This window comes from Elaeis guineensis, chromosome 5 (assembly GCF_000442705.2).
Source record: "Elaeis guineensis isolate ETL-2024a chromosome 5, EG11, whole genome shotgun sequence".
Taxonomy (NCBI): Eukaryota; Viridiplantae; Streptophyta; class Magnoliopsida; order Arecales; family Arecaceae; genus Elaeis; species Elaeis guineensis.
This window is the reverse complement of record NC_025997.2, coordinates 30,189,992-30,217,418: the sequence shown is the minus strand read 5'-3', so window position 1 is coordinate 30,217,418 and position 27,427 is coordinate 30,189,992. Positions and strand designations below refer to the sequence as shown.

The following is a 27,427-nucleotide window of genomic DNA, read 5'->3' as shown; positions in this document are numbered from 1 at the left end:
AGAGTCCTAATCTCATTGAATTATAAGAATCATCTATAAATAGAGAGGGTCTCTATCTATGGATGAATAGCAATAGCATAGCAAACAAATTAGATTGAAAGAAGAGAAAAGAGAGAGAGAGGTGTGAGAAGAGAGAGGAGTCCTATCTTCCCTTTGGCCTCTCTCCTTGTTGCCGCCCTGCTTCCTTTGGGTGTGAGGTCTCTTTGGGCATCCTACCTACTAGTGTGAGGTGTCACACTAGTACATCTCATCCCTCGATTGATTGAGTTGCTAAGTCAATTGGATTAGAGTTCATCCTGCTTTCCTGCGGCGTCTGACGTGCATACGAAGTAGAGGGTCTGCACATCCAGACCTCTGCGAAAGTTTATGTCAGATAATTTGAGATTTGATCCCTGATTTTACAATGTTTTAGGTAAAGATTTGTTCATTAAACAAGTAGAACATTAAAAAAATTTTAGATGCAACCTGGACATCCCGGAGGAAAACTATTTTTCTTTCCTTCACTTCTTGGTACTCAATTGCTTCATATCGAGTAGAGCTCAGATCTTCTTTGTGTTTGCTTCGATTCCTCTCTGGGTCAGTAGAAAACTAAGAAGCTTTCTCAAAGTAGCACCGAAGACGCACTTATTCGAGTTGAGCTTCATTTGTTGCCACTTGAGTTCGTCAATTTGCTCTAGATTGGTTATATGCCAATTTGCTTTTATGCTCTTGACGAGCATGTCATTGACATAGATTTCTATGTTGCAGTCAATTTGGTATTTGAATACCTTATTGATGAAGCATTGATATATGGTACCTGTATTTCTTAAACTGAAAGATATCATTTTATAATAATACAAATTTTTATCGATTATGAATGCAATCTTCTCCTCATCTTTGAGATCTATCTGAATTTAGTTGTATCTCAAATAAGCATCCATGAAGCTCAATAACTAATATCCCGAAATGGCATCAATGAGATGATCCATCCTAAGGAGTGGAAAGGCAAGCTTTGTTGAGGTCGGTATAATCTATGCAGATTCACCACTTATCGTTGGCTTTTTTGATCATGATAACATTGAAGATCCACTCTAGATAATATACTTCTCGGATGAATCCCATCATCATCAGCTTGTCCACTTCCTTATCAATGGCTTGTTGTCATTTCGGGGCAAAGCTTCTCTTTTTCTATCACACTGGTCGGTATTCAAGATTTGTGTTCAACTTATGAATGATAACATTAGAAGGAATACCTAGCATATTTGATACCGACCAGACAAAGATATCCTCATTTATCTAAAAAAAATTCATCAACTGATCCTTGTAGTCGGGTGCGAGCTTGGTGCTGATCTGAATTATTTGGGTAAGATCAACTCCAAAGGGGATGGTAACAAGCTCTTCAGCTAGCTCTCCTCATGATTTTCAGGTCTCTACCCAGTGATTTTCGATTGGGAAGGCCTCCATCAGCTTCTTTCCTTGATAGTGGTGAGGAAGCATTATCAAGCGAGTATTTGGTCTCCTCTGGTTTCTCCTACTCCACCCCAAGTTGATAATTTAACCAATAAATGGTACATGAAGATGATTGCTCAGAATGTATTGAGTTCGGATTGTCTGAGAATTGCATTGTAGGTAGAAGGTACTCGGATGATGAGAAAAGTCAGCTGCTCAGGTCGATGCCGAGGTGCCTCTCTGATAGTCGTCAATAAAGTAATTTCTTCTTCAACCACCATAAAGTCTCCTAAAAATTTGACTAAGGGAGTATTAACTTGCTTTAGCTGGTCAGTTAGTAGTTTCATTCATTAAAAAGTATCATAAAATAAGATATTAATAGAGCTTTCATTATTAATAAAGATTTATTTTTCATTATAATTTACTATCATCATAGAAACGACGATAGTATTATCATGAGGAGCTTGAACTCCTTGGATATCATCATTAGAAAAAGAAATTAAGCCATCCTTGGCCTCTTTGGACTTCTGGCTTGATCTTTTGGGCTCTTGTTACTTTCGACGTTTGATATTATGTTGATGACAACAGTCATTGATCGATTGTTATTGTTATCCTCGTCAGGCTGGTGCTGAAGAGACTCCTCGGATGCTTGACTGTGCATCTCCCGGACGTATTTACGGAGATAGCCTCGTCAAATAAGTACCTCGATTTCATCCTTTAATTGGAGGCACTCCTCAGTATCATGACTGTGATTATAATGGAAGAGACAGTACTTCCACTTGTTTTGTTGGGTTGATAGAGATTTCATCGATGGAGGCAGGCGAAGATAATCTTGACCCTCAATTTCTATGAGGATTTGGGCCTGAGGGACAACGAGCGAAGCATAGTTGTTGTAATGCTGAGACGAACTCCTTGGTTGAGGGGCTTTCACTGGTTAAGAGGATTCTCATTCATCTTGATTCGGGCACGTATCCTTCCATACATGCTTTTTTTTGCTGGGAGCCCGACCTCCTTATCGACATGCGACTTGACCCTCTTTAACCTGCATGTACTTATGAGCTCGGGCCAAGAGATCAGTGTAATCTCTTGGATATGTCTTGTCTAGGGAATAGATGAGGTACTTGTTATAGTGGCCTCACTTCAAAGCTGACATGATGATAGCTTCATCCAAGTTACACACCTCCAACATGGAAGCATTAAAATATGCCATAAAGTCACGCAATGATTTGTTCTCCTCTTGGTAGATGGAGAAGAGACTATTCAAGTTCTTGGACTGAACTCATTTGTTACCGAAATGAGTAACGAACTGGCATCCAAGTTGCTCAAAAGAAAAGATTGACCCGTTGGAGGCCAGAGTACCAGACTCTTGCCATCTTTTTCAAAATCATGAGGAAGGGGAGGTAGAGAAAGGCATTCGAGGTGTCCTGGAGCATCATGAGAATCTTTTAACCCTCAAGATAATCAAGCAGATTGGTAAAGCCATCATACGACTCTACCTATGGCATTTTGAATTGACCTAAGATTGGTTTCTGGAGGATGGTGTGGGAGAAGGGCGACTGAAAACTAAAATTGAGGGCTTCCTCATTCCCTCTATTGCCCATCTGAACTTCAGCTAGATGGCACTCGATCTTCCATACCTTCTGCTCGAGGTCCTTCTCCCGACAGTGCAAAGAGTAGCCCAAGATAGAATCTCTATCAGAGGAGGTTGAGGAGTGGTAGCGCCACTCTTCGCACCTGGACCCCTATCTGGACGGTGATCATCACTTTGGAGGAGTAGATCGATGCGCACCCCAAGGAGGTTCTCGAGGATTAGAGAATGATTCTGATGGCTATGTCGAGAGGGAACAACCTGGGGAGCAAGTGGCGGTGGTTGCCATTGCTCCATGGTTTGTTGTAGATTATGTATGACAGCAATAAATACCTAGACCTACTAGACCAGGTTGTCAAACCGTTGTGAATCCACTGTCGTGGGTGGCTGCACTGCTTGCACGGCCCTATGAGGAGCAGATAGCTGGGTGGCTTTGTCATGGCTTCGACGGGAAGCAGCAGAGTTATTATGTCTTGCTATTCTTCTCTCTCTTAGTTTGTAAGTGGATTTTTGGATCCTTTCTCTAACGTCAATCTATTGTCATAATACTTCGGACTGAGGAGAAGTAGCTGTGGTCGGTGGTGATTTGAGAAGGATGAAGTTGGTTGGCTATGATTCGAAGAGGATCTAGGCACTCTCTGGAACCTACAAGAAGTCTGATCAAAAGAGATTCTTTAGTAGAAGACTCTTTGATGCTTAAATTAGTCAGATCTTTGGGAACAGAAAAAGAGGGAAGCAACAAGTAGGGACTTCTTAGCTCCAGCCAAACTTATTGAAGAGGTCCTCAGTCTCTCCTTTTATTGAAGGGGAAGAAGTACATTACCTTAAGCATCAGTAACTGTTCCAAAGAATCATGGCTCACGATCTGTCATGAGTAATGGCAATTAATGGTGTTAAGTCGTGCATCACGTTCGACTATAATTGTCGGGAGTTTCGTTGTAACAATTCATCATTAAAGAAACGTAGAGTTGGCCCATATTTTTCTGGTAATGGCTCAGGATCCTAAGTTCTTTGAAAGTTTTCAACTGAAGTCATCGATATAAATTCGACTAGATGGTCGGATGTGGCATGATGTGATCCTCGGCTCATGGCCAAGGAGTAGAATCCATTGTGATATGTGTCTCCTGGCTCTCCAAAACTCGAGTTGGAGCCATAGTGACAAGGATCCTCTCACGGAAGGAGTGGACATCCAAATGAAGCTTGCAACCAAGGTCAACTAACGGACCTCAATTTCTCACCGACGATCACGTCTGACTAGAACCTTCTAGGAAATGTAACGTCAAATAGCAATGTCCGAGGACGAGCGTCGAGGATAATGATCAAGATGGCATGATCTCCTAACAGATTACACAGTTTATTTAAGTAAGACCCATATTAACTCAATTTCTCTTTAGCTTGTATCCTGTGGAAGAAAAAAAGGGACCTTCACAATTCTTTTATTTTTCATCTGACCCATGAATGGGATTTAGGCCATGACCAGGATGGGCTTTTAGGAAAAAACAGACTAGATATGCTAACAAATCTGATCTCTATGGGGAATCTAGCCTAATCTTTATTAAATCTCCCAAACAGGCCCTAAATGGAAAAAAAATTCTATACAATGCATTATGGACGAAGAATCGAAACTATGATTCATGATCAAGCCATCTAATAAATAGGTTTGAGCTAGATTTCAAGTTTTCAACCATCCATAATGTTTCTAATCCATAAATTAAATCAAAATATTGTGCATGTTAATTTCAAACGTCCATATCACACAGCTCGACGCACCTAATATATATATATATATATATATATATATATATAAACGGAGGCTTCTCCGTTGAGAAACCTCCGTTTGACACGTGGCAAAAAACAGGAAGCCTCCATTGGCCGCCTGGACGTCGTGGCGCTCGCTCGCGGAAGCTCGGAGCGGTGGAGCAGGAGAAAAGGGAGGTGAGGGGATGAATGAGGAGGTGTGGGGATGAGAAGTGGAGGCCACGGATGAGGGAGAAGGTGGCGAAGGCCCCAGAGAGGTGGCCTTAGGTGGATTGCGAATTGACAGAGTCTATTAAGGGAGTTGCAATACGAAGCTTTCAAAAACTCAAGGGATCAACTCGCATTGCTACAACTCTCACAATACCATTTGCTTGAGACAAAACCACAAACCTTCGAAAAGAGAAAGAAATGAAAAGAAGAAGAAGTCAAAAGATCGAAAAAAAATCAAGATGAAGCTCTCAAAACCTCAAGGGACCAACTCACACCACCACAACTTCCCATATGCTTGAAACAAAACCCCAACTGGAACCTAAGAAACCCCTCCGATCTCCCTCAAATGCTCTCCTTCCCATAGATCTTCAAAAAAGAGAAAGAAATGAAAAAAAAAAGAAGCCAAAAAAAAAATCAATTTATGTGAGGGGCTTGGAGCTCTGAAAATCTTTTGATTTTTTTTCCATTCTCAGGTGTCTCAATCGGTTGGGAGGCTTAGAGCAGCTGAATAGGGAAGGTTAGACGATGCAAAAGGTTTACCCTTTAATTTTTTCAATCTTTCTTTTGTTTTTGTCAATTTTTCCTATGTTTCGCTGTGCTTCCTCTGTATTTTTTCTATTTCGGAAGAGCTGCGGGAGCGCTGACGTGAGGCTTGGAGCAGCCGCACAGAGCAGGCACGGAAGATGGCTTGCATTTTATGTTGGGTATTTATTATCCAATATTATCCCCGGAAGATGGCTTCCTTTTTGTGTTGGGTATTTATCCAATATTTGCCCCCCAGTTTTCCCTCTGTTTGTTCCGTCTCAATGCTTTCAACCCCGTGGGATGCTTGGGTTTTGTGTTATTTAATGCATTTTTTTTTTTGAGGCTCAGGTGAAGGTTTGATGGTAATCTTGGATTTAATGGTCTGTTCGAGTTTTAGGTGAAGGTTTGATGATAGTCTAAGCAGGGATCATTAAAATATGGCACATAAAATATCGCTATGTATATGCCTTTGAACACTTTCACATATGCTTATTTTTCAAGTGATTTTCGAGTCTTCGAGCTTTCTTTCATCCGATTCGATGCATATTTACGATAATCCATGATCCACATTAAAGTGGATAGTGAAGCAAAAACTGTTGGGGGAGAAGGGCCGCAAGTGTAAACCTTTAAAAGACAGACTGGAGGTTTACGAGGCATGATATTGTAGATGTCGGGTACGTGAAAGAGAACATTAGTATCCAAATAGTTTATATGATGTTGACTCTTGTGAAGACAGAAACGAAAAATATAAACCTTTTTTCTATATAAACATGATATACAAAAATAATTTTTAAAAAATATGCCTCTTAGTTTGCAAGATCTACGAGATATTTTTAATATATATATATATATAATAGATATAATAAAATAAATAAATAAAATTAAATATTATTTTAATAATAAATTGCATCCCATGCATCGCATGGGGTTCTAAACTAGAAAAGAATGGAAGAGAGCCATGGGGCATTCTCTGTTGGAAAGCACACGTAGAGACACAGAGAGTGGAACTCCATTGAGTGTAATGCTCGCACGAAAGATCGAAGGGGTTTCTTAGGACTGCTCATGTGCTTCTTCTCCGCCATCAATACCATGTCCCCATCTCCTCTAATGGTTACCACCTCCTGCGGGTCAAAGAAGACACCATCACAGCCGCAGACGCTGTGCTGTCCATGGAAGGAGACAGCTTGGCCGATACCACTACCTACATCGATCCGTTCGATTTAAGAAGGAAAAGGTGGAAGTGACGACGGCGGGCGGCCACGGATGGCGGTGGAGAAAAGCCATGAGGGGAAGGAAAAAATTTAGCAGTTTAAGAGGGAGGAGGTGGGGTTCTAGGAGAGCAATGAAGGGGTGAGAGAGGGAAAAATGAGGTAGGGAGGAGCGGAGCGAGCATGGTAATGGTTAGAGATGGAGCAGCTACGACATCAGCGACGTGATCGAGATGGAGGGGCCCGATGTCGTCGCCGCACGAGTGCCGCAGTGGTGGGGTTGGCATGCATAAAGCCGCTGCAGCGATGGTGGGGCTCGGGATGGTTTTTTCCTCTGTTCCATGAAGAAGAGAGGAAAAGAAAGAAAGAAAAAGAAAGAAAAAATAAAAGATTATGGCTTTATTTCAAAACTCTAATTTCATTCATGGTGATTTATTTGTCGAGATGGATACCTGTCCAATGGCAACCTCAGTCAGGGAAGAGGGGAACGGAAGCTAGGGCGGCCTCCCCCTCTCTATCGTCGGATAGCGGCGGCATGGGATTTGAGGATATAGAGGAGGGCGGGGGAGGCGGAAGTGATCCAAGTGCCATTAGATCGGAGCTTGCCCTTAGGGAGGGGTCGAAGGCTGGGCGACAAGAGGGATGACTGTTGCGGGAAGTTGAAAAATCAGGAGAACTCTACTTTCCATTGTTTTGCTACTAGCATCCGATGACATGGGATTTGAGGACATGGAGGAGGGCGGGGGAGGCGGAGATGATCCAAATACCGTTGGATCGAATTTTGATCAGATTTTCATTCAATTTATTTTCATTCTAAATAAAAAAAGATAAAAAAATTTAAGATGTATCTTTTTTTTTTTAAAGAAGATCGAGAAAAAAAGAAAAGAAGAGATGAAAAAATTTAAAAATAATTAAAAATAAAAATAATTAAAAATAATAAATTTAAAATAATTATATTATTTTATTAAAATTATACGTCATATGGGATTATAATCTTTAAGCTATTTGATATCATTTATTATATTTTTTATATTATATTAAAATTTTAATTTATAAAAATATTATTTGAAAAAATAAATACATACCGTCCGAAGGGTTTTAAGCTAGTAAGTATAAAGTAAGCACCTCGGAAGTCTAAATAAATAATTTTAGCATATACGCCAGGTTACCTTCAATTTGTGTGTGTGTCGGGTTCACCAGAGAGATACATCAAAGCTTTTTTTTTTTTTTTTAATTTTTCGGCGCTTGCTGGATTTCTATAATCAAATTTTTTGTCGTCCCAAACGGTCTGATATGAGTTCAGATTAACTCGAGCCGATCTTCCCCATCTCCCCCCACCCCCCACGCCACTCCCACAAAAAAAAGAAAAAAAAAAGAAAGAAAAGGGAAACTTGGCGTTTCATTCCAAATGATCACCCGTATAGCGCACAGGAAACCCGGTTCGCAGAGCGGCTTGGCAAAATGCCGGGGAAGCATGGCTGCACTTGCACAAGAAACCGTGGCACGTTCCGCCGCCAGGCGTACAACGGAAGCAAACCGAGATCACGTGATTTCCACGCACGGGGCTCCGGGCCGTCCCCTCCTCGCGCCAGCATAAACCCCTCAAACAACTACCCTTGCCCCACTCTCCCGCCCCTTTCTCGCCCGCTCGCCGCCCTTCGCCGGGGATGGCCGCGCGGCCGCCGCTCAATCCCCTTGTCTTCAGCGTACGGATCGTCTCGCTTGACTACTATATGGCGCCTCCGATCCCCGATCTCGACTTCTGCTACAGTAGTTTCCATGGTGGGTCGCCCCACAAACCCTCTTCTTTCCTTCTCTCTTGGTTATGGTTTCGGATCGATCAGTTTGGTTACGATTTCTTTCGTTGTTGGTTTTTAGGGAGAAATGTGGAGGAGGTTCCTGTTATCAGGATATATGGCTCTACTCCGGCTGGACAGAAGACTTGCCTTCACATTCATCGGGTTTGTCATTCTTTACTTGTCAATTTTTTTTGGCATGCTTTTGAAATTTTTTGATGTAATTCACAGTGTGACACTGCCGATTGAGTTTAAAATAATAATTGAATGTATGCAAGTCTTCGTAGGTTATATATTTCATCTCAATGTTCTTTGTATTTTTTTTTTTGTTAATTCTCTTGTTTTTTTTTGGGATTCCTCATGCTTTAAGGAATACATGTCGCTAAAGAATTTCATCAAAGCAGGTCATGGGGATTATTATGGTACTGTGCATGATTTGTCTGTTAGCTAGCATTTCTTGGGAATTCTGATATGAAATTAAACAACTGACCTTTTTTTTTTTTTTTGTGAAATTGGTAGCAATAAGATAGTCTTCAAAGCCAAACCAAATGAGTCCTATAAGACAAAGAAACAAGTTTGAGAGAGAGGGAGGGTGACAAATTAAAATTGAGTTGTCCACCGGAATAAAGAGAAAAAGAGTAAAACTCTCATCTCGTTAGGAATTGTGGAGGGTAGGTCTTGAGGAAATAGTGGAATAGTGGTATTTTAAAAGAATTAGAGATCTCTTACATTTGAATAGGATTTTAAAGGGCAGCTTATCATGGATAATGATAATTAGGGTATGAAGTTAAGGGTTATGGAGGCAGCCATGTGGGGTGATTGGCCCCAGGGGGGTGGGGTGTTTGGGTGGGGGGGCATGTGTGAGGTTAAATGTTTTAGTGAGGTAGTACCAAAAAGTGAGATCCATGGGAACCCATAGGAGGATCAGTGAAGTAGTGGGGCGATTGCCCCTGACTGACCATAAATTAAAAAAAAAAGGTCTGAGAAGGCATTCATCCGAGAAAAGATATCTTGAAACTATCTTAAATAAAAACAAATCAACAATAATCTTCATGATGGAACATACATACACTTGTATCATGCCGATGACTTGCTGATATTGCATGTATGTTGACATAATAGGCATTTAAATTCTTGTTTCAGTTGTTTATCTTAGAACCTCCATAGGCTCTACTGGCATAGACCTTGTTGGTGCAAAAATCTGCTTGCGCCGGAGAAGCTGGAGTCGGGGAAGCCGCGGTCGCCGCCGGGACCTGCAAAGAAAGTCTAAACCGGAGGTGGGGTTGCTCCGGCAAGACCCTCCGACGCTCAAGTCAGTTCTCTGCCTCAACAAGAATGGAGGGCTCGAACGGAGAATTTAGCAGAGTTTTGAGATAAGAAATGAGCTTATAGAATAACGTATCTGGGTCCCCTTTTTATAGGCGGGGGAGGTAATGGATCGATGGCGACGTTTGTAACCGTCAGGTAGTGGGCCGCCCACAGTCAGGAGGAATTTACTGCGAAGAGTAGTGGAGCGGAGTCGTGGCTATCGCCGTAGCTCGCCACGTGGAATCTGTTATAGGCAGTGGAGTCACGCGGTGCCCGCCGCAGGGAGTGGAGCAGAATCATGGCCGTTGATACAGCCTGTCAGAGAATAATGGAGTCGCGTAGGGTCTGCCGCAATGAGTGGAGCAGAATCATGGCCGTTGATACAGCCTGTCAGAGAATAATGGAGTCGCGTAGGGTCTGCCGCAATGAGTGGAGCAGAATCATGGCTGTTGATACAGCTTGGGAATGTAGATCCATCGGCCGAAGCTCGGCAGTGGTCGGGGCTGGTGACGGAGTTCGGCTCCCGTAGGAGTCCGGACGAAGTCTGTCTTGCAGCCGTAGGGGTCGAGGATGAAGCCCGGCTCTCGTAGGAGTCCGGGCGGAGTCTTCCTGCAATTTAAAGTTAAGGGCGGAGTCCGGCTCCCGTAGGAGTTCGGACAAGGCTTACCAGCGGTTGATGTTGAGGACGGAGCTCGACTCCCGTAGGAGTTCGGGCGGAGTCTACCTGCTGTTGAAGTCGTTGGCGGAGTCCGGCTCCCGTAGGAGTCCGGACAAAGTCTGTCTGCTATGGAAGTCGTTGGCGGAGTCCGGCTCCCGTAGGAGTCCGGACAAGGCTTACCAGCGGTTGATGTTGAGGACGGAGCCCGGCTCCCGTAGGAGTTCGGGCGGAGTCTACCTGTAGTCGATGTCGGCGGCGGAGCCCGGCTCCCGTAGGAGTCCGGGCGGAGTCCACTTGAGCGTCGGAGGGTCTTGCCGGAGCAACCCCACCTCCGGTTTAGACTTCCTTTGCAGGTCCCGACGGCGACCGCGGCTTTCCCGACTCCAGCTTCTCCGGCGCAAGCAGATTTTTGCACCAACAGACCTTGTTAGAGAATCTTGCAATTCTGAAACATAAACTTAGAGACTTGTTAATTTGGGAAAAATGATGTTATAGGAGAATTTAAGTCATGCAGAAAAAATGATATATCTTGATAATATCTAAAAATAGTAATGTTCATGATGGAACATAGGTACAAACACCAAGATTCACAAAATTGGTACCAAGAACCATATCAATACATTATCCATTCAGTGTGGCACGAACTCCATACTAAGAGAGGCTTCCAACATTTTTTTCTTATTCCCAATTATGGTACTGCATGCGATTGGGCGCTATGGGCTAGTACTAGGTGCTACGTGGTGGTTTTACTCGGTTTGGGCTGATATGGACTGGTTCAACTCATGCCAAATTGAATCTAGGTAGCCTAACAGTACATTTCTGGTAAGGTATGGTACTGTGGGTACAGGGTGGTACAAGCAGGTACAGCAGACCTTGGTACAAACTCTTGTATAACGCCGATGACTTGCTACCATTGTATGTATTTTGATGTAATTGGCATTTAAATTGTTGTTTAAGTTGTTTACCTAAGAACCTCTACAGGGCTCTTTTGCTGTAGGCCTTGTTACAGGCACTTGCAGTTCTGAAGCATATACTTAATTAGGGGCTTATTAATGAGGCAAAAAATGATGTAATAGGAGAATTCAAGGAAATCTAAATAGATATGTATGGTACTAATGGGCACTTAAATCCTTGCTTAAAATGTCCAACCTTAAAACTTGCAATAGCTTTGTTGGTATAGACCTTGCTACAAGATCAAAAAATTGGAATGTTCATGGAAACCTAACAAGTTTATTTGAAATCCTTTTCAGAACAAGTTTTCATATTGAGTCCTATGTAATAAGACTTTTAAGTATAGGTTCATTCTTCTACAACCAAGGTGAAATTGCTGCCATAATCCCCTTTTGCTGAAATGGTCCCTCATTTATCATAGTTTATGTTGGATTTTGGCAAGGTTCAACATCCCGTGGGGCAGAGGTGTCCTGGAATCTCTCCATGGAATTGGATGCTTCGCTTCCCATCTCGCCCTGTCCTAATGGCCGTCCCAACAAATGTCCCGGTCATGCATTTCGGTAGATATCCTCTATCTCTCTCCTCTTCTTTTTTCCTTTTCTTTCTTTCTTTCTTTTTTCTTTTATTTTCTTCTTCTTTTCCTTCTAGCTTTCTTTCTTTCCTTTTTTTCTTTCTTTTTGTCATCCCTTCTTTTTTCTTCTTTTTTTCTTTCTTTTTCTTCTCCCTTTCTTTCTTTCTTTCTTTTTTCTTCTTCTTCTTTCGTTTCACTTTTCCTTCTATTCATCTTCCTTTTTTTCTTTAATCTTTCTTCTTTTTTCCTTGCATGGGTGGGTTTTGGACTTCCGACCCCATCCTGGTCCGGTTTTCTCACAGGAATGGGATGGGACAGTCGGAACAATTTCCATCCCATCAGGATGTAAAATCTGGATTTTAGTGCCATTAAGAAAACAATACCCACTTTTTACTAAACTTATTGCTTGCTTGGCTCTCTCTGATAAGTGCCCACCGTGCCCCTCAACCTCCTTGTAACTAAACTTTCTGGTTTCAAGGTCACCCCCCTTGCTTCAAGAGCACCTTCATTGCTTCTACCACATGAACCCCTCCTTATCCTATATATGCACCTTGCAGTATGTTCCAACAAAGTCTCATGACCTTACCATTCTCTCTTTTAAAAATTTTTGTTTGGTAACCACCAAATATGTTTTTTATTACTTGCTAGTTGAATCATTGTTTTATATATTGCCATGAAATCTGTAGTTTGTAAGCACTTCCAACTAATGCAAAATAAATGTTTACTTATCTACTGGTTTGATTTTGTTTTGAAAAAAAATAAAAATCTATATGTTATTGTATACAATAATTCAAATCTTGTGGGATGCGGCTATTTTGGTTTTTTTTGGAATGGGATGTGTTGCTACCCACTCCATCTTAACACTGGGACACACCGAATAGGATGCTAGGATGATGGCGGGATAGTCTTATCTCGACACTTGGGATGGTGGCCTACCCAGACACTTGAGATGGTGGCCTACCCAGACACTTGAGATGGTGCCCCATCCTAACGTCCTACAGGATATCCCGCCCCATCCTAACATCCTACAGGATATCCCACTAGGACTTTATCCTTGATTATATATCTACCAACTAGATGGTAATGCTATTGTTTGGGAGAGAAGGGTTTCAAGTAAAACTATAGAGGTGGTAAGCTAGCCAGTCAAAGGGTCTTGGGTTTAAACCACATCATCACCTGGCATCATGGGAAAGAGGGAATTTTAGAAGGAAGTGAAGGGCAAGTTGTAAAGGTCATCTAGTGAAGAAAAGTGACAAGGTGATATATTTTAGTGGATAGCTACTTTGTCTAGCATACCATGTTTAAATTGTTGGCTACAATTTTTTGTGATGGGAGGGACTATTTTTGCCTTTTGTATTGGGAAAAAGAATTGTGACAGGGTATCAAGACCCCTCAATGAAAAAGCCATTAACAATTTTCCACTTGGTAGAATTGATCATGATTGAATGAGATCAGCCGTTCAAAACACATAGTAAAATAATAGGTTTTTAATATGTTGTTTGTGTTCGTTGTCACTATTTATTGCTTGGGTGCTATGGGATATCATTGGACCATGATCATCCCATGCATCATCCAATGCGAAGAAATGAAAATCCATGTTTGCTGAACAAATAATTCTAGTTTTCAACTAAGAGTTTTTTTAGCTTATATTGAAATCACTTGGTTGTTATAAACAACATTCACCAAGCCAATATTGAGGGTTGTACTGGTTGACGACTAGTTCAGTATAGTACTGGTGCATACCATACCAACCCTATGCATATTAGAATAGAGAGAGGGAGTGGGGAGGGAGGGGGGAGAGAGACAGAGAGAAGGAGAGGACTCACTTGGCCCTCACCATGGATTGCATTGTCGTCAAATGAGAGTTCTAGGGTTTTCTTCCAGAGAGTGGGAGAGGCATCATTGTCGGATGCAGATGAGAGGAGGCTTGATTTGGAGCTTTCCTTTGGAGAGCAAAATAGACACTATTGTCGAACAGGATGGGAGGAGGAGATTAGAGAGAGGGAAGGGGAGAAGATGATTGAAGAGGTAAAGAGGGAGAGAAAGGGAGATGGGAGAGAGAGGATCGAAGAGAGGGAGAGAGTGGGGAGGGGAGAGGAGGATCGGATAGAGGGAGAGAGAGGGGAGGGGAGAGGAGCTCTTGGTTCAAGATTGGGAAAGAGAATGGCTGAATCTTAGCTCTTAAACCATTTCGAACAGCCAAACTATATCGATTAGAGATTGATCCGGTTTGATACGCCCCGAAACCACTTGATTTGGGATGGTCCAACGATCTCTAGTTATAAATATTTCACTTAGCTTGTCATACCTCATAGTGGGTCCTATTTCTTTGCTTTAATTGGATTAAGGTAGGGGCATATATCTAGTATAACCAAATTCTTTGTTCAAGTTTTGTATTGTTATTTTGAATTTGTGGGAAAGAAGAAAATGCGGGAAAGAAAAATATTGTGGGACTCTTTTCCTACCTCAATCTTGTGATGGTCATCATGTATAGTTATAGTTGAAAACGTACAAGAGATTACAATTAGGATGAGACAAAGATAGAAAGAAATAATAGATGAATCCTAGGATCAATCCTAAATTTATACTATTTGAAATTCAACATTTAGAATTTAGAATTTAAAATTCAAAATTCCTCAAATCACGGATCCTTGATATATGGCTTAATATGGGGCCAAGATGAAGATACTGTCAACACCCTCCCCCCTCACAATTTGAGGTGGATACCACCAAGAGCTTGGAATGCAAGTATTGAAAGCACTAGGAGGCAAGTTCTTAAGTGAATATATTCACAAGTTGGTTGTTCAAGGAGATGAATCAGATATGAAGCTGATGATGAGCTACTCACTCTCGAACGAAATGAAAATCAATTTCGATATGCTTGGCCTGAGCATAAAACACATGGATTGGCAGTGAGATATATAGCAGATAAGTTCTCACACCAAAGAATAGGGAGGGCATTGAGAGAGTGAGATACCCAATACCTGTATTAAGGACTAAATCCAAATTAGTTTAGCAGCAGCCTTGGCAAGCCCTTTGTATTCAGATTCGATACTTGAATGTGCCATAATGCCTCGCTTGTTAGCACTCCAGAATATGAGATTAGAGTCAAGAGAAATCTTGAAGCCACTTACAGAATACTGGTCATCAAGATTACCTATCCAATTGGTGTTGGAATTGGCATGAAGAGAAGAGGATGGGTCTTTGGTTAAATAAGTCCATTGTCAATAGTATGCTTCAAGTAGTGAAGTATACGCATGATTGCAATCTAGTGTTTGGAAGTGGGCCCGTTCGTGAACTAACGTACTTGGTCGACTGTAAAGGCAATGTTAGGATGTATAAGAGTAAGGTACTAAAGAGTATCCACTACATTATAATATTAAGTTGGATCAAAAAGTGATGAACCATTAGAATAAGAGACTTGGGACTCATTAGATATAGGTATCAAGACCAGCTTAGAACCATTCATGTTAGTTTTGAGAAAAAGATTAAAAATATATCTTGATTGAGCAGATGAAGTCCAGAAGTAGTGGTCTTAGCTTCAATACCTAAAAAGTAATGAAGAGGGCGTAAATCCTTTATGGCAAATTTAGTTTGTAGAGAAGCAATAATGTTATCCACTCATCCAATAGATAGTAAAAGTGCCAGTAAAAATAATGTCATCAACATAAATCAGGAGTGCCATATATCTTTGATGCGCTCGATATGCGGCCAAGATGAAGATATTGTCAATAGAGTTGATCTTCACTCATTGGTGTACTTGTTTCTGACAAGTGCGAAGGATGTAGTGGTATCAATACCACTGCTCTTTTGGTATGGTATGGACTTGTATGGTATAGCACCATGGAATTTGTACCGGCTTGAATTGGCCGGTACACCCCATACCAAATTGGACAGGCTGGGAGCTGGTCTGATTTGGCCCAAAAATTTGAATAAGGCTCCAAACCGCACCGAACGATTGGTTCGGTGCTGTACAGACCTAAGCCGCACGAAACTGCACAGTTCGAGTTGGTTCTCACACATGGGTGGGGCGGGGGTGGGTGGGGTGGGGGATAAGGGTGTTTAGAATCTCTAGATGGATAGCCTTTCGATGGAAAGACAGGGAAGCATGTGCTTCTCTATCTTTCTTTCGTTTGGTTTTGAGCCGACGAAAAAGAGGAGACCACCCCAATGATCTGTTTTTTTCAGAATTTCATTGAGGAATCTACATATTTCAATCGAATTCAAGATAATTCAACATTTTCTCACTCAATTATTTTTTTTCGCATTTTTATGGCCGAAAAACGGCAACAAATAGAAAAATAGGGGGAAATCATGCCAAATTTTTTTATTTTGGTATGATTTCATTATATGTTGTAAATCTTTGGATCATTTACACGAAAACGCTAAAATCATTAATTTTCGTTAATTATATATTTTTTAAAATAAAAAATATATTTTTAAAAAAATTACAAAAAAATTCAAAAAATAATTGTAAAATCAGAATATTGTTTAGGACGATTCAAGCTACTTTCAGTATAAAATTGATGTTCAATTACGAAGATTTTGATGCATAATGTGCATAGTATTCTAAGCCTAATTTTGAATAAAATTAAAAAATAAATAGCCTTTAATGCATGTTCATGGGTTTAGAAAAATATATGTAGCATTTATGATATGTTTATACTTGGATCTAACTCAATTAAGTTTTTAAAATTTTTGAAATTAAAAAATATTTTTTAATTAATTAAATAATAAAAAATATGTAATCAATTTAAAAAAATCTCTTATGGGATATCTCTGCCCTTCCATAGCTGTATGATCATCCTGAAGAACCTCTCAGAGCTAGAGCTTGAGTGAGAGATTGAGATGTCTTATAATCCAGCGTAGATACCTTATGGGATGAGTATTCAAGACTATAATGCTGTTTGATTAGAAGGATGGATTGATGTTCCTCCTGATTATGTGAATGATTTTAATATCTATGAGCATCATAGACACTCCATTAAAAATTAGATTAGCATAGATTTTGAAGTTAGTACATTGTTCTTTATAGTTTATAATTTGTACTTTAAATACATTTAATGTATTTTTTTTAGATTTGTTCTATTTTATTTCAAAGTGATAGAAAATTATATGACATAAATGAAGACTAATTTGGATCTAAAATAATTCAATAATTAAAAAAAATTGATTGGATTGAAAAGAAACTGAAAAAATAAAAAAAAATTGCATGTCGGTACCTAACTGGCATGCCTGACTGTACCGAGTGTCGATGTGATATCGGTACCATACTGTACGAGTTTGGAATCACTATGGATCTCGATATCATTCCAATAATCTTGTATAGCACCATACAAGATCTGCAGAGCTGATATCAGGACCCATGCCGGCCGGCCAGTGGTACAAGTTGGTAGGGATCTTTACTGAACTGGACTGGCGCGAAGCGATGGAATCGAAGAAAGGAATCGGGGAAGAGGAAAAGAGAGAAAGAGGGGAGGGGGAGGGAGAAGGGGGGAGAGAGGTAGAGGGTGGTCGGAGCAGATGCCGACGGTGGCCACAGGCAAACTGCGCGAGTGCTCGGTGGGCGCCCAGGTCTCCTCTTCCTCCATCAAATCACGGCTGAGAGAGAGAGATAGAGAGAGGGGGGAGGGAAAGAAAAGGAGGGGAAGCCGGTGGAGAGGCCGTTAGAAGGCCTTTGCTGGCCGTCGTCGGATAGCGGAATCGCAGCTCATGGCTCCGTGGGTGTAAAACAGGGGCGATTGCTGCTGTGTTACAGGTTTTTTTTTTTAAAAAAATTTCGATCACAATGAAGCCTTCACTGTTCATCGTCATTGTAAAAAAAATGTGATGAACAGGGACGGTTGCCTCTGTTCCGCGGCCGTAGTCCCATGCCTTTTCCATTGCCCATGGCTATGGCGGCCATCTAGCGCCCTTTGGTGGCCTCTTCGTTGGCTGTATTTTTCTTTGTTACTCTTGCTTCTCTTCTCTCTATCTCTCTCAATTAAATGCTCTATCAAGTGATACAGAGCCTAAAGGCCTCCGCAGCCCCCCGATGCCCTCTGGCATCGTCATCCTCTCTTTCCCTCCCCTCCTTTCTCTCTCTCTCTTCCTCTCTTTCCCTTTTCTTCGTCCAGTGTTTCGATTCAGAAGGTTGAACCATCTTGGTTTGCGGCCTGTACAGCTCGAAATGCACTGAACTGCCTGGTTCGGGATGGTTTGGTGAATGCTAGTATTATATGCATGCATGGCAAGCCTTTGATACTAGAATAATGAAATAGCGGTGAAATTCCCTCTCTTGATATGGTAATTTTAAAAGGTTGTAGTGGTACCTTACTGGCATAATCATGTACAATCTTATGCAGCTGTATGGAAAAGTACAGACCAGTACTTAAATCCTTAATTTGAGGCATCTTTCATTCTTTTTGGTTCACAATAAGTCACGTGTCCTCTTGAAAATAGATGTTTTTGTTTTGTAGTCTTTTTACCCCCTCCCAGGCTATATAAAGTAGGTTCTTGGTAGGTCATTGTTAAAGCAATGCTCTCTCTTTGTTTTTTGGTTTTTGAGTTTCAGATTTATGATATTGTGGAATATGTACCACATATGTGCTCTCATATATTTGTGCATTTCATCTACTGAAAATTGAGATGCTTTCTACTCATCTACTGTACAATTATAGTTCCAATTTTATTTATATATCAAGTTAATGAGATCAGCATCATATTTTTGATTAAATTTGTGATTTTGTGTTGTTCAAAATCATGCATAATAACTTAATGAAATTATTAACCATCATCATTCGTATTGCATTCTAACTGCTTTTTTATTGGATTCTGCAGGCCTTGCCTTACTTGTACATTCCTTTTCCTGTTGAGCAGCTTCAAAATCCTGAGGAGGGTAATTAATGCAGCTTAGTATTTTCTAGCAATCAGAATATTAATTATATGGTTGTTGAATGTTCAATAGACGTTTTTGTACTTCAGTAATTTATTTTGAAGATGTCTGGACTCTAGAATTTAATAGCTGTTACATGTAATGCTCCTTGATTGCATCTGCTTAGTGTATAACCATCAGGTAGTTTCTTTACCAGCCAACTGTTATAATATATTGTGGTAGGCATGGTTACTTTGTCCAGGCATAAGACACCAATGAGCAGAGGTTCCCATTAAGCTGAAACTATCAAGCTTAATTATTGAAGAGAACATAAGGCTTGTTAGGCAAGGTTGGAGATTTTTTTTTTCCAATCAGCATGCTTGTTTATATCTTGAAAGTCCTGCTTTCTGATTTTTTAGTTCTTGTTTATGAGTATCATAATTTAGATATGAGAGCTACTTTGTTGACTTTAGGAGCCAGTCATATTACATAGCATCAAGAATGTATGCATGTTTTTATCTGTCGATGTGATTATAAAACTGAATCATGATGTTTCTTGCATCCTTTTTCATGCATATCACCCCCCAACAGATAGGCTTGAACACAATAAATATTCCAAATTTATTTTTTCTTGTCTTTTTCTTTTCTGATTTCTTCCAGCCTGTGGTATTTTATTTGTGATTCAGGTTTTATTTGATTTATTACTCAGCTTATGTTTGTTCCTCTTGCTCCTAGAGCTGTGCATTGACAAGGCCAAAAATCAAAGCGCCCATCCTTTTATTGCAATATCTATGACATATATCGTGCTGACATTGAATGGTCATGGTCTTGGGTAAAATACCTATGTACCATCTGCTTTGCCCTGTATCATTGTGTTTTAAAGAGACAGTATTGGGTTATTCTTTTACTTTACCATCACTATATATGAACTTATATGGATAGAAAACTAAGATTATGTTTTCATTGTTCACACAGACTTTCACTGTTTTAAAATGTAGCTGCCTCAGGTGTTGAGTCTTAGGCAGGCCTCTCGACTACTCTGCTTTCTGCCTAGCTTCCTAGGCAGTTATGTTATCCTTCTGCATAGTGGGAACCCAAGGGATCTGCCTAGCATTGGAAGGTCAAGTTTGGACTAACTTTGGGGTAGTGCCAAAAAAAAAAAAATTCTAGCTAAATTGCAGTTTGTGTGGACACAGAATAACTTGCTTTTCTCTGTGTTATATAAGCCTCTTGAATTATTTTGCTAGTCACAAGTTTCACTAATTCTTGATTATTTTTATATTTATCTTTTTATGGATTAATCATCATTTGACAGATTTGCTTGTTGCATTGACTTGAATTATTCAGGATTTTTCTCTAAATGAACGACCAGCATTATTTTATGAGTTATGCAACCGTTTTCATTTCACTAATTATAATCTTATCATGTAAATTACTATCATGTATTTCTTATTTTAATTTATTTAAACTTTAATTTATAGGTGTTTTAATTTATGTATTTTATGTATTATGAATGTTTTTTAATATTTTTACACACTTTGTTGAGGCATCTGCTTATGCATTTGGCTTTCTCCTAATTGCTATGCAGCTCCCTAGCTGCTCACGCGTAACATAAGACAACTGCTTTTTAGAAACTTGAGACCTGCTATAACAAAGTTGCAAAAAGTATCCTCTTCACACTAGACTTTCACCTCATGGAGGAAATATGCTTGCATTTAGTGCTTCTGTTCAGCCGCTAAACAACATTGTTTGGGAATGTGATTCTTGAAAAAGCTTTCTTGCTTTTACATATTGGAAATTTTTAGGACTTTGATTTGTTTAATGAGTTGTAAAACTAAACAAGTCTTGTGTGTTTTTCATTTTGGCGTATAATTTAATTGAAATAGAAATATGGCTTTGATACATGCATCTTGTGGACTGATTTTTGGTAAGGATTAATGAAAAGGATGAGCGGACAAACTGATATTTTCACCTGTTTCATTATAGACAAGTTGAAATTTAAATTTCTTTGAAAACAAATGTTCGTGAGTCCACTAATTAAATGGAGTTACCAAGATGTCATGGACTTCCTAAGAAATAAATCACCACTTTCATTGATCCTCTTTAGAAAAAAAAAAAAGTAAATAAATAAATAAGGAGAAGTGTTAAGTTGTGAGGTTAGCCACCTTGTATCTCTGCTCTTACTAAGTTTCAATTTTTTGTTTATATACCAAAGGATGCAGAAGTACATTTGTATACTTGCCACTCAAGTGTGTGATAAATGTTTTGAAAAGGGGTGCTTGTACTGAATACACTTGATGCTTCCTTTTTTGTCCTATTTCTTATACCATCTTTATTATTTAATCTTTCTTCTTACTCTTATTGTCTTGTTTGTAGAGTTTCATGTTGTCTCCTGTAATTTTTGTATATTACATATGTAAATATGTTCTGTTCCTGCTCTCTTTATGTATGAACATGGATAATAAGCAGTTATCATCTGGTGCTAGCATGGTTGACTGTCTTGACCAAGGTCTACAGAACCGATACTAGGACCCGTATCGGTTGGCGGCCGGTTGGCTTAGTATGGGGGGAACCAGACGGTTCCTTCCAGTTTAGCAGACTAAGTCAAACCATTTTTTTCCAATTTTTATTTTGGTACAGGTTGGTACACTTCGGTTCAGTACAGTATGGGGGCTATATGCCTTGGTATAGGGCAGTATGCCTTAGTACGGGTGGTTTGGTTTGGTGGTTTCAAAAAATAGGGCTGAATTGACCCAACCCTGCAGGTACGGGGTGAACCAAGCAGTTTGCTCTGGTTCAATATACGATGGTCTTGACAATTTCTGTTGTTGATCATGAAGTATAACTCTGAAACGCATAAAGTTGAAATTCTACGTTTTCACATTCATTAAATTAATCAGACTTTTGTCATTTTATCTATGTATTCTTTTTACATTCATTAAATTTAATTTAATTTGTCAGTGCAAGGATGACAATAGTCTCTTATCACATAATGGATTATATTGTAAAACATGATTAATCTTTATTTTTTTTTTGCTAACACAATATAATCTTGTTTGTTCAAATAATTTATATGTTAAGTTATACTCTGATGCCCACATCTTTTTCATTTATTACATGCACAGTTATGTATGGTGTTTACATCAGGAGGTGGAATGTAGGGACGGTGGTGTCTCAATCTCTTGTGCTTTTGCTCATTCCACCCTTAAGTTACCCTAGATCACTTCTTGTGCACGTAATTCCACTGTTTTTTGTCTTTAATTGTGCAACTATGGATGCCCTCTGAGCCAAGTCAATTTGGGTTGGAGGTGTCCACCGTCCACATCTCTTGTACATCTACTCTTAAGACTCATTTGGTTCGCAGGAAGGGGGGGGGTGTGATCAATAGGAAAATGGAGAAATACCTCATATTTGGTTGGAATTTTCAAATGAAGAGAGGGAAAAGTAGCTTTTCCATGGAAATATGATTCCCACATTTAATGGGAAAGAAAAACCTATGCGGGACATGGGAAGTCACTTGCCCATGGGTTGGGAATTGGGGTAATTTTTTTTCCAAAAGTACCCTTAAGCTTTTAGATAGAATGGGGTAAGATTTTTCCTTTATTAAGGGCAAAATAGATATTTTACCCAACTTTTTTGAGAAAGTAGATGCTTAACCAAATATAAGCCACTGTAGAATGTGCTATTTTAACATACAAAAAGAACTTTTCCAGGCAACATATATCGAGGTATCAGCTTTCTAGAAAAACCATTCCAGTGAGTTCTCAGACTTTCTTTCCATCACCTTACATAACTTTGCTTGCAGGTGGTCCTCTTCCTTCCCTTCTTCCGCATGCGTATTAACTTTTGGCCTATTGTATTTTTCCACCTTTGTTATTATCTTTCTTATTCTTGATTTTATCTTTTTATATTCTTATATTTGTTTTCTAGCAAACCTTAACTGCTGACTTTCCCATCATTTGTGTGAAGCATCGCTAGGTTGAGTCCTATGCTTTAGTTATCTATCTAGCACCAAACCTAAGAAGTGGGGTTTGCTTGGTGGGTTTTGCATTAATTCTAGGTTTTGTCTACTGACAAAATAGGTCGGTTGCCATTTCCTGTCTAGTTAGTTATAATTTTGTCCGTTTATCTGGTCTTATATGAGGCATTTTAGAACACCAGTTGCACATAAGCGCTGCCACCTAATTTTAGAGAGACATCTACTAGATATTTAGCAGGGCCTATTAGGTGGGTCATGAACCTCAGGCTATAGGTCAGACCGAAAATGATGATCAGGTATGTCTTTTTTTCTTTTGGTGGATCAATTCATAGCCACCAAATGTGCAATCTTGGTGGTGGGTATTTTGATTTTGTTGCTTTGTATCTTCTGTAAGAAAGCATGTTCTTCATTTGTTTCTTTCCCCCTTTCTCATGCATTGCATGTGGCTGAACTAGCTTTCCTCTTTTAGTCTACAACCATAATCATGTATGTAATTTGAAGACTGATCCATGGTTTATGATAACCTTATAGTCGTTCATATTCTTCTAATAAATTTTCAAGCATTGGTTAGCAGTGATGCTATTTGTTCTTATAATACAAATATTACCTGTTGAAGATGATGTAATAATGGGACTCGTGCTTTCTCGTTTTAGCAGTTCCTTTTCCCATTTTTTCTATGTGAATGTGGTACTGTATCATGGTCAAATTTACTGATATATGCTTTTCAGATAAATTGATTCTATTGTTGATTACACAGTTATCAGTTATACATGTTCTTCTCAACTGTTACCATGCAATCTATCTTGCAGTATCTAATGATTTTGTTTATATTTGTCCTGTGCAGGCAATGCATATCTTCATGATCTAGTGAAGGCTATTGAGAAAGCTTTAAAAGTATGCCTAGCATCTTCCTCCTAATGTTCCCAAATGATCATGTAAATGTTTTCCCATACAATCTTTTGCTGTTGTGATTTCCTTGAAAACTGTGCCACTGTCTTTTTACTGTTTCAGAGTCGAAGTACTTCTGTCTCCAAAAGACAACACATACATGGTTGCAGCCTTGTTCGGGCAAAGAAATTTTATGGCTACCATTCGTCAGAGAAGCTCTTCATGAAGATTTATTTGTATCCACATTTTTGTTGTTTTTGACTTAAATTACACCTAGCTCAGGAACTTGTTCTTGATAATCTTTTTGAGCAGGTTGTGGTTGTTGATCATGTTTCCAGATGCATGGTTTTCTTGAGTAGTGTTATTGGCTGAATGTGGCCATGATTTTTGTCGTTCTCATGCTCAGGCTTTTGCATGCCATTGAAGCTGAAAGTACAACTTAAGATAACATCTAGATTTTGGTTTAAAAGTTGACTTGAATTCTTCACAAATTTTCATGAATGTTGGTGTTCAATCTTATACATTATGCAACAACTGTTTTGTTTTCAAAGCAATGGATACAGTCACGTTCCATCTATGTGAAATATTAGTACAGGACCATAAGTATTTCTGTATGAGATTGAATTAATTCTGCTCTGTTTGTGAGTGTTTTGATGAAATGGACTGCATCTATCATTTAAGTTCCAAACAGTTAGTCGTGGTCCAATAATGCAAAAACTTGAAAAATATAAAAAAATAGTAAAAAGATTTTGTATCTTAATTATGATAGTCAATCAATAAAATTTGATGAAAGCAAAGAGGGAAAAGGCTAACCTTTTGGGAGTTCTGTGCAAACAATCAGGCTGTGCTACTGTGGTGCCTAGGACTATGTACACTCCTTTTGATATATGTACACTTTTGATTTTTCTCCTATTTATTTGATAAATGAGAAAGGTAAATTAAGCAATTGTTGGAGTGCATACACAATAAAATAATTAGTACTTCAAAGCATATTGCTGGTTGATGAGATCATGTTTTTCTATCAAATATTCTTCACCATGTTAATCTCACAAGTTGCATTGTAGTACTTTTCAAGATTGCAACACATTTTACTATTCCAGTCTCACAAGCGGTCATAGTTTTTTACTGTAATCTTGATTTATGTATAACTATAATATTACATGCTAGAGAGTCACAAATTTGAAATTAGATATATTGTAGGATCCAAGAATTTAAGAACTTAGTAGGTTAATTAAATAACAACAATAACTGATCTTTTGCTTCATATGGAGGTGTTTGGCAAATCAAGAGTGGGGTTTTCAGTTCAACAGGCCATTCGCTAGTAGTTTGGCCAGATATTAGCTCAACAAAGGTTTGGTCAATTGTTTAACAAGCCATGCTTGAATACATAGTGTGAGCTTGAAAATTGAAATTTATAGAAGCCAAACTTGAGAATTATATTATTGTACTTTCTTATTTATAATGTTTTTTTATATTATAGTACTAATACATTTTGTACAATGAAGAATATATATTAAGCATTAGGTCATTTTTTAATTGCTATTAATTTTTTAGCTGCTAATAGTGATCTAACACAAAGACATGCTCAAAATAAATATTTGAAAGCCTCATGGACCCAAAGCTCTCACTTTGTTTGGACAATTCGTACATGAATAGCTTGTATGCATTTCTAAACTATTTGAGATATTTTAAGCTTAGCTTGAAATTAATTGAGTTGAGGTTGAGCTTGTCTTGAACTTTTAATGATAGTATGTGTCAAGTGTGAGCATGGCTTGGCTCATGCGAGTTCAGCACATCTACACTCCTACTTGTGATGATTGATTATCATGTCATTCCGACATGTTATTCTGCAAATACATTTAATACACTCTTGCACATCTCCAAGTTGTGAATATTAAACTTCACAAAAGCGCTTTTTGTGTTTATGAAGTAAACCAAGAGAAAGAAACCTATTGTTTTTGATGATTTGAGATGCTCATGCCTATAAATTTTTTGTGCTCATCATCTTCATACATAATTTCTGCAATGATAAGGTGATATTGACATTAAAGATTAACACAAGCTACAAGTTTCGTCAAATTCATTAAATGTTAATCATAGATTAAAAACCAATCACTTTGATGCCATCTTTTTCATAACTGCAACTTTATCATGTTGAGTGTGAATCAGAACAAGCTTGGTATTTACCACCAACTTTATGCATCCCATAACTCAATCACAAGGTAAATATTTCTACAGTACTTAGGAATACTTGATTTTGAAGTGATATATTATTGGGGCCAGCCATATACACATAATGCAAACCTTTTGCCTAGTACTCATCAGAATCATATCATTTGAGAATGAGATTATTTCATTAATTTCTGCTAGGATGGTCCAAAATAAAAAGGTGGGTTAACTGAGAAAGTAGTCTCCAGGTTTTTAAAGTATGTGTCTATTTATTATTGAAAAATTTATGTATCAGATATTATGATTGAAATGATGTCTTGAATTCTGTTTGCTGTTGTGTTACATATCTGTTATGTAGTCTGTATGACCATTGAATTACGCTTTTCTTTATTCCTTTCCTAAAGGGGGTTTGAAAGAAGTACTTAGGTAGTGCTTTTGGTAGTAAAGTACTTGGGTTGTTGGGTGAAGGAGGTGAACACATTTCGTGTCATTCTGGATGGCATATGATTTTCTTCTCAAAACAATGCTGTTTCAGACTAAACAGACTTCATATTGCCTCAAGTGTCAAAAAGATCCCTGAAACAATCTTTTTTTGGTTTTTGGCATGGGCTCCTGTTCATAGTCTTAGGCAAAAGCTCCCCTTTTTTCCCTGAAATTTAGAGTGATATTAACGTATCAGTGTTATGTGCTCTATTTCGTGTCCATTTAAGGGATTGGTGTCTGCACCAGTGAAGTAGTTCTGATGGAATGCCTCTATGATGTATACATAATAACTTTCGTTGGATACTTGGATCTTTTCCATCTCTTTTGTTATTTCTGTTGTATCTTTTGCATTTCTCTGTTTTTTTTTTTTAATGGTTTCAACTTTCAATAGAATTCCTTGATGGGAATCAAAGATATTATCCTCATGAGGTAGCCCGTGCTGCTGCTCTGCTTTTGGTATGCTAATTATTTAACTTGTTATTTATGTATGCTGTGATATTTAGAATTTTCTTGCTTCATATGTTCAATTTGATACTTGTTTTTGGTGCAATAGAGCTCAAAACATTTGCGATACTTGGTTGATCACACCTTATGTTCCTGATATCTGTCCCTAGAGCTCTGATGTATGAGGGCTTGCATAGCAATCTTGCTTCTTTCTTTTATAGCTATTGGTCAAGTTCTCCTGAGTTAACTTACGTTGTCTCTTCTTTCTGGAGTTGTTTGACATGCCTGGATGCTGTTGTTTTATCATGTATTGCTTCCATATGCCAATCTTATGTGGTTTTGTGATTCAATGAATTCTCTTGGTATATATATTAAATTTGATGCATGTAGGAAGTAGATGAAGATCAACTAGAATAATATTCAGAAGAGATGTTGTTATTTAGTTTCTACTTAATGGATTAACACCAAAAATTGACATGGACAGAGCTCATTGTGCACTTCCATTTTACTGCATCAGTATGGTAGTTACAGCTGTTAAGGTCTTTGCCTTGGCAGCTGCTGAAGTGTAATCCACTAAAAATGAACAGGGAGAAAATCTGTATCTGTAGAT

At 38.9% G+C, this 27,427-nt stretch overlaps 1 protein-coding gene across 4 annotated transcripts in view; it reads left to right on the top strand.

Annotated features, from left to right (window-relative positions):
* The first annotated feature begins 8,071 nt into the window (after positions 1-8,071).
* Positions 8,072-27,427, top strand: part of LOC105045240 (DNA polymerase zeta catalytic subunit) — a 58,740-nt gene continuing 39,384 nt past the window's right edge. For 2 of the 4 annotated variants that reach the window (XM_073257828.1, XM_073257827.1), the window contains exons 1-6: positions 8,072-8,499; positions 8,596-8,678; positions 18,821-18,878; positions 23,678-23,727; positions 23,845-23,957; positions 26,787-26,829. In XM_073257828.1, the coding sequence (XP_073113929.1) occupies positions 8,385-8,499; positions 8,596-8,678; positions 18,821-18,878; positions 23,678-23,727; positions 23,845-23,957; positions 26,787-26,829 (462 nt within the window). In that variant the 5' untranslated portion in view covers positions 8,072-8,384. Of the gene's footprint in view, positions 8,500-8,595; positions 8,679-18,820; positions 18,879-23,677; positions 23,769-23,844; positions 23,958-26,786; positions 26,830-27,427 lie in introns of those variants that run through there. The other 2 variants (XM_073257830.1, XM_073257829.1) reach the window with 2 other exon arrangements.